Raw genomic sequence first — 13,997 nt, forward strand, 5'->3', positions numbered from 1 at the left:
ATTGGATGGAGCTTGGGATGTCTTATGGAAGAGGTGGGGAAAGAATTGAAGGACCCAGAAGGAATAGGAACTCCATAGGAAAACCAACAGTGTCAACTAACCTGTACCCTTGGGGGCCCTCAGAAACTGAACCACCAACCAAAGAGCATGCATGGCCTGGACCTGGGTACCACACACATATGTAGTGCATGTGTAGCTCAGGCTTCATTCTTCACGTGAGTCCCCCAAACACTGGAGCAGGGGCTATCCCTAAGTCTGTTGCCTGCCTGTAGATCCTGTTCACCTAATTGAGCTGCCTTCTCTGGCCTTGGTGGGAAAGAATGTGTCTGAAACTGCAGAGACTTGATGTGCCAGAATGGGACAATACACAAGTGGGACTCCAACCTCTCAGAGTAGAAAGGGGGGGCAATAGGGGAAGGGACTTAGTGATGGAGGAGCAGAAGAGGTGCAGCAATCATGATATAAAGTGAATAAATGAATGAATGAATGCACAAATAAATAGGAAAACAAGTAAACCATACAGAAAACGAAAGAACCCTTGGTTGAATTCCAAGAGAGCACACACAAACAGCTGAATGAGAGAAGGAAGAAGGCACCATGTAGAAGTGGAATTCAATAAAGAGAAACACTTGGAAAATGAGCCAGTAAAATGTTTGATGAAAACCCTTACAAATGTACAGGTTGACGCAACGCAGAATAGCAGAGCCTGAAGAAAAATCAGAGTGTGATGCTTAATATTAATTATCCATGGACTAAAGCACTGAAGAAACAAGTGTCTGAAGCCATCTGTGTGGGACTGTTCAGATAGAGTTAACTGAGGTGGAAGGACACATCATAATGTAGGTGGTAAAACACCCTGGGCTTGCAAACTGAATCTCATTAAAAGAGAACGTTAGCTGGGATGAGTGTTTACTTCTCTTTGTTTCCTGATTGTGAGTATTATGTGATCAGCTGCCTAATGCTGCAGATCCCACACAGGGGGTATCAGGCTTCCTGCTGTAACTCCTCACTGCTGCTTCTGTAGAGCAATAACTCTTTGTAAAGCATGCTTGATATATTATAATTGTAATATAATGCTAGTACAAATGACAAAAATTTGGTTTAACAATTTATTAACTTCTTTCTATAATCTTTCTAAACATCTTTCTCAAAATTCATAATTACAGGTTAAGAGATATTTACTAAGTCCTCTTACATTATGTCTTTTCTCAAAAACACTTTTATTTATTTTAAAGTTTATAAATTGTAAACATATATACTATAAGCATTATATTGTTAAATAGAAAATGAGTCATTTATTGTTTTTTTCTCTATGATTACCATACCTCAAACACTACATACGCAATCAAATCTAGGATATTAACCTTTGGCTGAATTTCTCAATGTGTTAATGTTTATTGTCAATCTCATTGGCAAATAAATAAACTACATGAAAATCAGAATGAATGTTACCTAGGGATCACTTTCAAGTTTTCAGTTTTACTTGCTGTAGACTTCTCAGCGATCCCTAGGCATAATAATATAAAGTCAATTAAAGGTGAGTCTCTATATGTGAATGATTCAAATGTTTACTATTTCAATTCATAACTCACAGTCCTTCCACAGAAGGAAATGCTGAAATTATACAAATATCATGATTGTTATTAAAATCAACAACACACTTATTCTCATTACTGTCACTGTATGGATTCTCACAAAGAGGCATGTGTGTATAATACTAATGAAGTGATTTTCTTATGTGCCTTCAGGAAGCACTAGGAAAGATAGAAAGCTCTATCTGCTCGTCTTCCTCCCATAGGGTTACCTTGCTTTCACACCAGCACTTTTGTCTCTAATGCTCTGCTATATCCTCTGGGATACAGAACTCAGTCTTCCATCAGAGGCCTCAGGTCACTATTTCAGATCTCATGGGATTTAGACATGAAGGACCATGCACATGGATATAAGTACAACACATATAATAGGATTCTGATGTTTTGGGATCACCACGCTAAACATCTGAACCAGGTTATTTTCACCTCTATTTTTTTTTCTTTTTGCCTACTTGAAACTAGGTATGAGAAGACATATGACAGGCTGGCCAGACACAGCATGTCTTAGTAAATGGTAGTACATCCACTGCCAAGAAGCTTTGTTAGAGGCCTCAGGCAGATGTGTTCCAGTTGATTGTCCAATTGATTAATTCTTTATAAAAGCAGTTTTGATTCCATTCACCCAGATCAAAGTCAGTCATGAAAATGATTGCTCGTTCCTTGGAGAAGATATCCCTATAGTCCTCATATTTAATTTCTGTATAGCTTTTCATGATGATATTTATGATGATGATGATAATGGTGAAAAATCTCTATTTCTCTTAAACAGGCATCATTGGGAATGGTGGGAGTCAGATGACAATCATGGCCAAGTAAGAAGCTACAGAAGAGATGCTGATCACGGTCTGGATACTTGTTTGTTACCAGTTTTCCCTGCTTCTTCAGATGCAACATCTTTTACTTTCTACTTTTGAGACATATTTAGACTAAGATGGAAAGTATTCATCTTAGACAGCAAAGCTGAACCGGGTGAGTCTACTGCCATGTTGAGGGGGAAAACATGAGCTGTAAAGATTGAAGATGATCAAATGAGGGACTGAAACATTTTCAGGGTTAGAAAGAAAGATGAACATTAGATACTTTCAATATTGTTTTTGATACATTGAGATATTTATGTTTTAAGGCATCTCTACAGACCTTTAACATAATAGAAGTCTGCTTTTGCTGCAATAATAAAGCTGTGTAATATTTAAAGCATTTTGATTTTTGTTGAAAAATATAATTTAATTTATCCTAAGTATTTTCTCCACCATTATTATATTAGAGGGTTTAAAGACTATATTGGAAATGCAGCAAGTAACCTATAGTGATAGTTATAATAATATCAATAAAGGAAACATGGGTAATATAAAGAGCACATTTATCTCATATGTGGAAAATAAACTTAAGGATTCAAGAAGTCATCGTGGGGATATAGTTCATATTCTCAACTCAAAAACATGTTAGTGGATTCCCTGGTCTTCCTACTTGCTTATACATGCATTGAGAGTTGACTGTTACTTGGTATGGTGGGTGGCACATGCTCTTAGTTCTAGCACTCAGGAAGACAGGTGCTGTGAGTTCATGGCCTACCTAGTCTAGGTAGTGAGTTCCACAACAGTGAGGTTAAATGGTGAGATCCTATCTCTAAAATAATGTTGGCTATTATTATTGAGGAGGTAATAAGTAGTGACCTTGAAAAGAATCTACAACAGTTTTCTAGCAACAAAAGAGAAAACTGACCATCAATGAGTAGGGGGAGCTAGTGTAGCTCTTGCCCACAGTCATTCATCTTCTTAAAATACATCTAGTTGCACATAAACTTACACATGTGTATTTGTGAATGTATATCATACAACAGTAAATATTTTAATGGGTAATGTTTTTGATATAAATCAGTGATAGAATACACAGTATGTAGCAGGACCAGAATTTAACTCACAGCAACCCAAAATAAAAACAAAAAGTAACTATTACATCCACACCCCAAACACTAGCTTCTTTCCCATTATGAGATAAATATGTATTTGATTAAACATATGCTTACATATACATGCTAATAAAAAAATTTTTTTGTATGTGTAAGTAGGAAGATTTCAGTCCTAAAATACACTACAGTCTAAGTAGTATCAAAGAGATACTTGTACATAGAAATATCCACCATGGTCTAATATTATGGGTCTCCAAAGCAGCCCTTAGCCAAATCACATATAACCATTATGATGAAATACCAGGTTATTTTCATCATGCACAGAGTCAAGGATCTACTAGATGGGAGATAATTAACCATAATCTGATTTTCTCTTAATATTCTATTTCTGAATTAGATGATATCAGTAAAACATGCTCTGCACCAAGGAATTCTATGTGTGACTTGATGAATTAAAAATATAACATGCTACCTACAAGGGTTCCTGTATCATAAGAATAACAAGTGTCAGTAGCAAGATGGAAGGATGAAGATGGAAACTCATCCCTTGATATCATACCCTGAGCAAGTCTGCACCCAACACTGCCACACAGATACTCAGAACTAGTAAGCAGGCATTATTTTATTATTAGCAAGAGATGTTCCAGATCTTCAGAAATTCCAACAGCTCTAGGATCCAGGTGTCTGAGTTCATTCTGATGGGATTTCCAGGTATCCATAGCTGGCAGCACTGGCTCTCCCTGCCCCTGGCTCTGCTCTATGTCTTGGCTCTCATTGCCAACACACTTATTGTGACTGTCATTTACCAAGAGGCATCACTACACCAGCCTATGTACCATTTCCTGGGCATCCTTGCTATTGTGGACATGGGTCTGGCGACTACTATCATGCCCAAGATTTTAGCCATCTTATGGTTCAATGCTAAGGCTATCAGTTTCAATGAGTGCTTTGCTCAGATGTATGCCATACATTTTTTTGTTGCCATGGAGTCGGGCATCTTTGTCTGCATGGCTTTAGATAGGTATGTGGCAATTTGCAGACCACTGAGATACTCTTCAATAGTTACTGAATCTTTTGTGGTCAAAGCAACTGTGTTTATGGCCTTCAGAAATTGTGTGGCTCCCATGTCAGTACCTGTATTGGCTGCTCAGAGAAATTACTGTTCCCGGAATCAAATCAACCACTGTTTTTGTACTAACCTGGGGGTCACTAGCCTTGCCTGTGATGACAGGAAAATCAACAGCATCAACCAGCTATTCCTGGCTTGGGCAGTCATGGGAAGTGACCTTGGTTTAATTATGGTTTCCTATGCTTTGATTCTTCGGTCTGTGCTGAGGCTGAACTCTGCAGAAGCTGCATCTAAAGCCTTAAGTACCTGTACTTCTCACCTCATCCTAATCTTTTTCTTCTACACTGTTATTATTGTCATGTCCATCACCCACAGTGCAAAAATGTCAGTTCCTGTCATCCCAGTTCTGCTGAACGTGCTGCACAATGTTATTCCCCCTGCTCTGAACCCCATGGTGTATGCTCTTAAGAACAAAGAGCTCAAACAAGGCTTATTCAAGGTGCTTAGGCTGGATGTCAAAGGAGGCTAAAAAAGGAGAAAAAATCATTTTTACTATTTCAAAGTTAGGATGTCTGATTATACTGATTAGTCTTGTAGGCATAATATACAGCATCCTTGATAAATCTGTGTAATGTCTTAATATTTATCCTCAATATCACTTGAAATAATTATATTTGAAAGAGAGTATCACTTTTGCAGTCATGGCTGGACTAGAACTTGCTATATAGACCAGGCTGGCCTTGAGCTCTGAGAGCACCACTTGCCTCTGTTTCCTGAGTGTTCGAATTGAAAGCATGGGCTGTCAGATTGAATGACAAAAACTATCTTGAGAAACTGAAAATCAAGTTAGCTAATGTTTTTCTCAAAGTCACTAGCCTGGCTTGGATATTACATAACACTTATTAGATAACACATTTGATTCAAATGGACACATGAACTCTTTTATAAATACAGAAAAATGTAATTGTCTTTGAGTCTGAGATATTCTTAATGTAAATTCCTTAAATTTGTGTCCCCTTGTCAGAAAGAACAGCTGTGAAACGATGTTAATTTTGGCTTTTAATTCAGATACTTTGCCTTTACCATGTGAATACACAGTCACACACATGCATGTATACTGATTAATACATAACTATGAAATTATTTGGTTGTTTATGAGCATCAGTGAGGTGGTAAGAACCGAAATCCCTACTCGTACTCCTCCTATGCAAGGTGTGTTTATCATCATACGGGCAGTTGTCCTTTCTGGGACTAAGTCAGTTCAAATGTGTAGCTATCAAAGGACTGAGATGTTAATGGGTGCACACATACTTCTAGGGAAGCATCCAATGTTTTTAAATCTAGACTGTTTCCTGGGACCTTTCTGCACCCTGTTCACTGTTTTAATATCCAGAAAGTAACCATTTCATAGGTTGAGGAGGGAGAGCAGATAGTGCCACTATAATATTTTTATTGTTAGGAGGAGATACATTGGAGAGGGTTTGTTACAGGGACAGTAGCTTTGAAGGTATAGTAATTGATTAAAACATTCTCAGAACCATAGACTTTATTTCAATCATTTAGATAAAAGACCTATATTTTGCAAGTTTATTTTTGGGGGTAAAATAATTATTTAGTAATTTCCACAATGGAAATTCAGTATAGCCTTTCATAGGTCATATGAATGTTGATGATTTCCCTGACCAAATGGAATCTCTGAAAAGGACAGCAGTCAGGTTGCATTACCACAGAATGAGAAGAAAGAGCTGGAAGTCAGTTCCTTATTTCAAACATGTTGTTGTCCTCACTGCCCTTCAGAAAGTGAAGGATTTCTGGTCTAAATGATGTAAATATCCTGTTAGAAACAACAGCATTAAACCTTTAGATATCTTTGTAGAATATATGAACTCTCATGGAAAGATTTTTTTTCAAAATCCAGAGCTTGTAAGGCCACAATCCAACTCTCTACAGGGTTTGCAGTAATATTAAACAGTAAGTAAAGATGTCTTTTATAAATAATAATATTTATGTTTAAATCTATTCTGTCAATAGACTTTCTTAGTCATGGACTAATGATCTTTGCTTTCAGAAAAGTAAACTTTTTTTTACTATTGAAAGCATTTTATATTTTGGTTGAAAATGTGTAAATTATTTTGTAGTTACCACTCTGCTATTTGTTATCCTTGGAGAGATTTGAAATTGTATTGAAGAGACAGAAATTACTTATATAACATCATACTCCATGCTACTTATTATAGCTATAAGGGAAACATAATAGAAATAAACAGGATGATTATCTTACATTTTAAGAAATGACCATTTCAGAATATAATACATTGCCCCTCTGGTATAGAATTCCCCTTCCTAGCTGAGGAGTATAACATTCCCAACAACTTTCCTACTTGCTGATGTTTTATAAAAACATTGAAGTTTATCTGTTTATATTTTGGGAAGGAGATAAAAGTAAAGATTCATTTCTTTGTGACATTTAATTTTTCAGATGTATATTTTATCTTATTGTATGAGTGTTATGCCTGTATATGTGTCTGTGTATACATGTGTGACTTGGTTCCTTAGAACTGGAATTATGGATGGCTATAAGCCACCATGAAGATGCCAGAAACCAACCTGGAGTTCTCTGTAGGAGCTGAGCCATCTCTCCAGGAAAGTTAACTGCTAATGTTCTTGTTCTGCTACATTATGGATAAAAGAATGAGAAAATGGTGGGCAGATATCACAGCAAAGGTTGAACCTATTTCTTGGCTCCACAGTGTATTTACTCTGATAAAGAATTCATTTTAATATGAATGCTTTCTGTATTATATTATTGTAAATTTTATATATTACATTATATTATAGTAAATATTTTAACTATTTAAGTAAATTTCAAAGGTGTGTCTTAGTGGCACAACAACCAAATATATGTATGCATGCATGTTTGTTTAAATGTATGTGTATGTGTAGAGATATAAACTTAGGTTTATTTTAAAAGCTTTGTTATTTTATTATTTTGTTTTGTGTCTGAATTCCTACATAAATGTAATGCACTATGTGCGTGCAGTGCCTGTGGTGGCCAGAAGAGGACATTAAATTGCTTGGAACTGGAGTTTCAGATGGTTGTGAGTCATGTGGGTGCTGAGAATCAAACCCAGGAATTTTCAGAAGAGCTATGCTGTTAACTACTGAGCAATCTCTCTAGCTCCGAGTCATTTGTTTTCTTAATCAATATTTTGTAAAGAAAAATATTAAATGTAATGTTGACTACAAACCAGTGAGAGCAAATGCATCTAGAATGGTACATTTATGAAGTAAAAAAATCTCTTAAGTCTGACAGGAGGAACTTGATGACATCTTTTGTGACAAAATTCACTTGAAAGACTTTTGTGTCAAATATCAGCTTAATTTATTAGTCTGAAGTGTAAACTATAGGACGTTGTAAAGACTGTGAATTATTAGCAAAGTAGATATGAGCAGGGCTCTGATCAGCCACAGACTGTGTTAGTTGGGCTGTCCACTGTTTTATTTTACACTATGGGCTAATAGATTTAAGAAAACATTTTCATGATGTCCTACTATTTTACTTGTAAAAAACTGTGTTGAACATAGAGGTAAAGCTATTTGACAGGACAAGTTCTAATTATCCTACACCCTTCCTTAGCTACAGGACAAATAAGTGATAGATTTATTCACTCTATTTTGTTTTGTTTTCTTTTGTTTTTTTATTCTAATTAGTCTACATCAAGCATTGACTCTATTATTCTTAAAGTGAGCACCATGGAACTGTTCTTTCCTTTGGCTCCTAATATTTGGCTGATATTGATATTTACTCATTGACATTTACAGTATATATATTTTTATTAGATATTTTATTTACATTTTAAATTTTATCTCCTTTCCTCATTTCCCCCCTGAAACCCCTTATACCAACCCAGTCCCCCTGTTCACTAACCCACCCACTCCTGCTTCCTTCTCCTGGCATTCCCCTACACTGGGGCATCAAGCCTTCACAAGACCAAGGGCCTCTCCTCTCATTGATGTCCCACAAGGCCATTCTCTGCTACATATGCAGCTGAAGCCTTGAGTCCCTCCTTGTGTACTTTTTGGTTGGTGGTTTAGTCCCTGGAAGCTCTGGGGTTATTGGTTGGTTCATATTTTTGTTCCTCCTGTGGGGCTATAAACCCCTTCAGCTCCTTCGGTCCTTTCTCTAGCTCCTCCATTAGGGACCTTGTGCTCAGTCCAATGGATGGCTGTGAGCATCCACTTCTGTATTTGTCAGGCACTGGCAGAACCTCTCAGGAGACAGCTATATCAGGCTTCTGTCAGCAAGCACTTGCTGACATCCACAATTGTGCCTGGGCTTGGCAAACATACATGGGATAGATCCCCAGGTGGGACAGTCACTAGATGGCCTTTCCTTTAGTTTCTGCTCTAATCTTGATCTCTATATCTCCTCCCATGGGTATTTTGATCCCCCTTCTAAGAAGGACTGAAGTATCCACTCTGTGGTCTTCCTTCTTCTTGAGCTTCATGTGGTCTGTGGAATTGTATCTTGGGTATTCCGAGCTTTTGGACTAGTATCCACTTATCAGTGAGTGCATACCATGTGTGTTCGTTTGTGACTAGGTTACCTCACTCAGGATGATATTTTCTAGTTCCATCCATTTGCCTAAGAACTTCATGAATTTATCATTTTTAACAGCTGAGTAGTACTCTATTGTGTAAATGTAGCATATTTTCTGTATCCATTCTTCTGTTGGAGGACATCTGGGCTCTTTCCAGCTTCTGGCTATTATAAATAAGGCTGCTATGAACATAGTAGTTTTAATAATTTGTATGATTGGTTTTTTCCAATGTATTTTCAGATTTATTGTGGAGGAGGATTTTTATATATGCCTTTATTACCTGTCTGTATTTTAAATATTACAAGTGTGAAATAAGCCTACTTGTATGAGCTCTCTAACTTTAAAAATTATTATATTGATATATTATATTGATACACACGTGTGTGTATTTGTGTGTGTTTACGCACACACTTGCCATGGCACTGGAACGGAGGTTAGGGGACCACTTGAGAGAGTTAGTATTCAATCACAGGAATACACAGATCAAGCTCAAGTTGTCAGGTTTCTGGGCAGGTCCCATCTCACCAGTCCTTCTACTAGATTTTAAATAACTGATGAAATTGCTCAAACCAAAAAAAAAAATTCTTCTAGGTGCTTTCTTTTTCTACTCCTATAACAATAATTTTATAGAAAATTTTCATTCTTATTTATGAAGTACACCTCAATATTTTTATCTCTGTTGGTAGGACTCTTCATGTTTTCAATAAAATTATATGTAGAAAACAACTTAAAAATCTTTAAATTTTCATTATATTTTTTTTTATTTTTTATTTTTTTGTTTTTCAAGACAGGGTTTCTCTGTATAGCCCTGGCTGTCCTGGAACTCACTCTGTAGACCAGGCTGGTCTTGACCTCAGAAATCTGCCTGCCTCTGCCTCCCAAGTGCTGGGATTAAAGGCATGTGCCACCACCTCCTGGCCCATTATATTTCTTCCATTCATTAATTTTTCAATCCATTAATCATTCATTTGTAAACACTTGTTGATATCATGAATATATCTTGTTTAGTTATACAACTATAAATATGAATTAAATATGTATATTAAAAGTTGTGTTGTGGATGTTAAATAATAAAGTAGGTGGGTTTCCATAATAAATACATTATTGTTTCAAGTTTGTAATTTTTCTAATTCCCTCTTATAACAACTGTTACAGATAGTTATATATTGTCTCAAAACAAAGAGATGAGTTTTGCAGAGGAAGGAAAATCTTTAGGTACATTTGGCGGGGTGGGATGGGTGAGGGTACCTCAGAGACCAGAGGGTTGCTGGTAACTTTAAAATAGCAAGCTGGAAATAAGCAACATAAGAGAATGAGGAATTGATGAAGACCATCCATGGTTCAGGCGCAGTTCATTTGTCTTCTCCTCTGTGAAGGCAATCACCATTCTCTTCAAAGTTTGAGGCACTTGGCTCTAAGATTTTATCAGGACTCAGAAAGGGGTCTCAGAGACCAGTCTTATAAACATATTTTTCTTGCATTATTTTTATTCTTGCAGAAAAATTGCCTTGAGCAATGCCTAATTACACTCCCTTGAAAAATGGGCAAGTGGTAGGAAAAGTCAATAGCAAACAATTTGATATATGACATTTTCTCCCCACTCTACATACACATCAAGGAGCCTCTTCTGATGTCTGGAAGTTTAGTCTAAGAAGGATTTTTAACAGATGCCACAGGCACATCCACATTAGACCAGACATGGACCTCCTCCCACAAATAAGTAAATGTAGTTTTTATGATAGAAAAGTAACCCTGTAATAAGTATCAGTTTTGTTATCATCATCATTTTATTGGATGATATATCCAATAGCATTTTGATTTAAACTTTAAAGTACAGAATAAAATCGGTATTTTAAAAATTTGGTTTATGTAAGGAATGTAAGAAAGTCTTAATTTGGTAAAGAAAAAATCATACTATTGTTAAAATTTCAAGTTAATAGAAGGCATAAATCTCAGAAAACGAAGTACAATGAAGCCCCCGCCTCCCCCTCCCCACGGCCTCCACACCCACCCTACCCCACCACTTCACACGTCCCTGTCCCACCTCTCCACACTACCCACACCACTCCCACCTCCCCAAACCCCATCCCCATCCTCTCTACTCTCAAGCCCACTCCCCCCTCCTGGAAGTAGTGAACCAGTGCTGGAATCACTGCAAACACACTGAGCCCGGAAGACATCAAGCTTAATGACCGAGCAGGCGCAAGGCTGCCTTATATACAAAAGTCAGTGTCCCAGACAGGAACTGCAATATCACGAAGCGAACTGTTTGTTCTCAGGAAATGGATGTTGAGCACAATAGTGAGAGGAGCTGTGGAGCTTCCTTCTAGGAATTCCTCTGGACTATCCAGGAATGACATAGTGGCTGCCTGCTGGGAAGTCTGATTGAAGGGAAAGCCACTTGGATGTCTGCTTTCAAACTATGTGAAAAGATTAGCGTTAGAATGTGTGATGTTGATCTGGGTAAAAATGAGAAAGTGTGATGAAGTTAATTTCTATATATGTATTTTCTCTGGAAAATAAAAACAGATCTCAATGAATTAGGCTGTGATTCTAGGACTATATAAATTCTCAATAAACCTTTATTTATATAGGGTAAGACAGATTAACCCCGCTATAAATCTCTTTAATACATTATGATGATGATAATGAAGTTTAAATTTTAAAATAGTGTTGTTTGAATGCTTTGCCACAAGTGTACCAAGTGATTGCATATTTAAAATGCATTTTAAGATGGCCACTAGGAAACAGGCAGCCTAACTGCAGACCTTCACCTCTCCCCCTCTCTTGCAAATCCAAGCCCCCAGTTTCATCCCTAGCTCTCTAGTAGGCCACCTGCTGCAGCCTCCCCTTCGTCCTTTCTCTGTCTCCAGTCTTATTACTTTATCCCAGCCCCAATTCAGCCAGTGAAGCTTGCCAGACAAGCAAGTAGGCCAGTTTCTATTTTCCCAGTCCCATTCCCAGCTCTGTTGGCAGACTACCTGTTGTGGGCTCTCCATACTCTCTGCTCCCATTCCTAGGGAACTAAGCAGATCCTGGTAGAATGCCCTGCTTTCTTCCCTCCCGTCCATCCCCTGAGACTCTCCTCCAAGCTGATCCAAATTCTTATGTGTCAGTTCCCAACCTAGAAATACATTTTACCTAGAACCTCCAGTGACCATACTTAGTAGAATTCCATAAGAATTTGACACTGGGCAACACAACCATGACACCCTCCTAAGAACCAGAGTGAGCAACAGAAAGCAAGGGATGAAACACACAACCAAGAAAGACAAGGCCAGATATCAGTCGCACTAGGACTCGCACGAGGACTCCCACTTGGGGACTCGTGCTCAGACTGGCTCTCTGACTAGAACCAGAACTTAGATGGATTAGGACTCAGACTCATGCAATCCGCAGTCCCCCGGGCCCAGAGCGCTTGGGCCCAGGGGATGCAGCACCAGTCCAGAGGAGATAGCTGCTCCTTTAGACCCCGTATGTTTTAGATGGCCTCAGATGTACCTTAACTGCTGAGCTGCCAGATTTACCATCTCTCTTTTACAATGACTGTTAAAGTCTGATGCCATTTTTAAGAAATACATTCAGATCCTATACTTCATGTGTCGTCTCTGCCATCATCTCTTCACCTACGCCTTGTCGACCTGACTAAGACCCCGTTTCTCCCGTGGGTTGAGGGAGGCCCAGATCGGCCGGCCTGCGGCAATCAGCACCTAGAATTACAATGCTCCCAAACCCAGATTCCTAGACACCTGTATAACAACACAATAATGGCCAGGACAGAGTCTCCATTAGAGCAAAGCAAGGCTACCACGGTAGGTCATAAACAATGTAATATAGCTACAGCATAAGATAAAGACCTTAACACAGCTATTATGAACACGATAGAGGACCTTACAGAGGAAATGAATTAATAACTTAAAGAAATACATAAAAATAAAAACAATAGAAGGAAATAAAAAAACTAATACGTTCAAGACCTGAAAATAGAAATAGAGTAGTATTTTTTTTAAAAAAAGCACAAGTTGAAGGAAATGTGGAAATGAAAAATTTAAAAAATCAAACAGGAACTTTAGATGCAAGACACCCACAGAACAGGAGAGATAGAAGAGAGAATTTCAGGCCCTGAAAACATGCTAAAAGAAATGAATACCTCAGTCAAAGAAAATGTTAAATGCCAAAACTCCGTGGCACAAAACTTCCAGGAAGTCTGGGACACTATGAAATGACCAAATCTAAGAATAACAGAATAATAGGCATAGAAAAAAAGAACACCCAATCAAAGGTTTGGATTTTTTTTTAAGAGAAAATTTATGGAAGAAAATTGCTCTAACCTAAAGGAGATGCCAAACACGGTACATGAAACTTAAAGGACACCACATATACTGAACCAAAAAAGAAATTCCCCTTGACCTAAGTTTAGACCAAAAAAAAAAAAAATATTAAAAGCCGGACTGGAAAAAGACCAAGAAACATATAAAGGCAAACCTATTAGATTAACACTTTACATTTCACTGGAGACTCTAAAAGTCAGAGGACTGAAAAAATGTTCTACAGACTCTAAGAGGCCTAGATGCCAAACCAGACTTCTATACTCAAAAATTTCAATCAAAATACATGGGGAGAAAAGTAAGACATCCCATGACAAAACCAAATTTAAGCAATACCTGTCTACTAATCCAGCCACAAAGAAGGTGCTAAAAGTAAAACTCCAACCTAAAGAGATTAGCTGCATCCAAAAAAACAAAACAAAACAAAACAAAACAAAAAAACAAAACATACGTCCAAGAAATAAATAATGCCAGGCCAGCAAATCAAAAAAGGGGGAA

The 13,997-nt window shown here is 37.6% G+C and overlaps 1 protein-coding gene across 1 annotated transcript; it reads left to right on the forward strand.

The window, feature by feature from the left end:
* The first annotated feature begins 4,139 nt into the window (after positions 1–4,139).
* Positions 4,140–5,161, forward strand: LOC116100762 (putative olfactory receptor 56B2). Its single transcript, XM_031384495.1, has one exon. The coding sequence runs from the start codon at positions 4,140–4,142 to the stop codon at positions 5,097–5,099; it is 960 nt and encodes a 319-aa protein (XP_031240355.1). The 3' UTR covers positions 5,100–5,161.
* The last annotated feature ends 8,836 nt before the right edge of the window (positions 5,162–13,997 follow it).

The sequence above is a fragment of the Mastomys coucha genome, unplaced genomic scaffold, assembly GCF_008632895.1.
Source record: "Mastomys coucha isolate ucsf_1 unplaced genomic scaffold, UCSF_Mcou_1 pScaffold21, whole genome shotgun sequence".
Classification (NCBI taxonomy): Eukaryota; Metazoa; Chordata; class Mammalia; order Rodentia; family Muridae; genus Mastomys; species Mastomys coucha.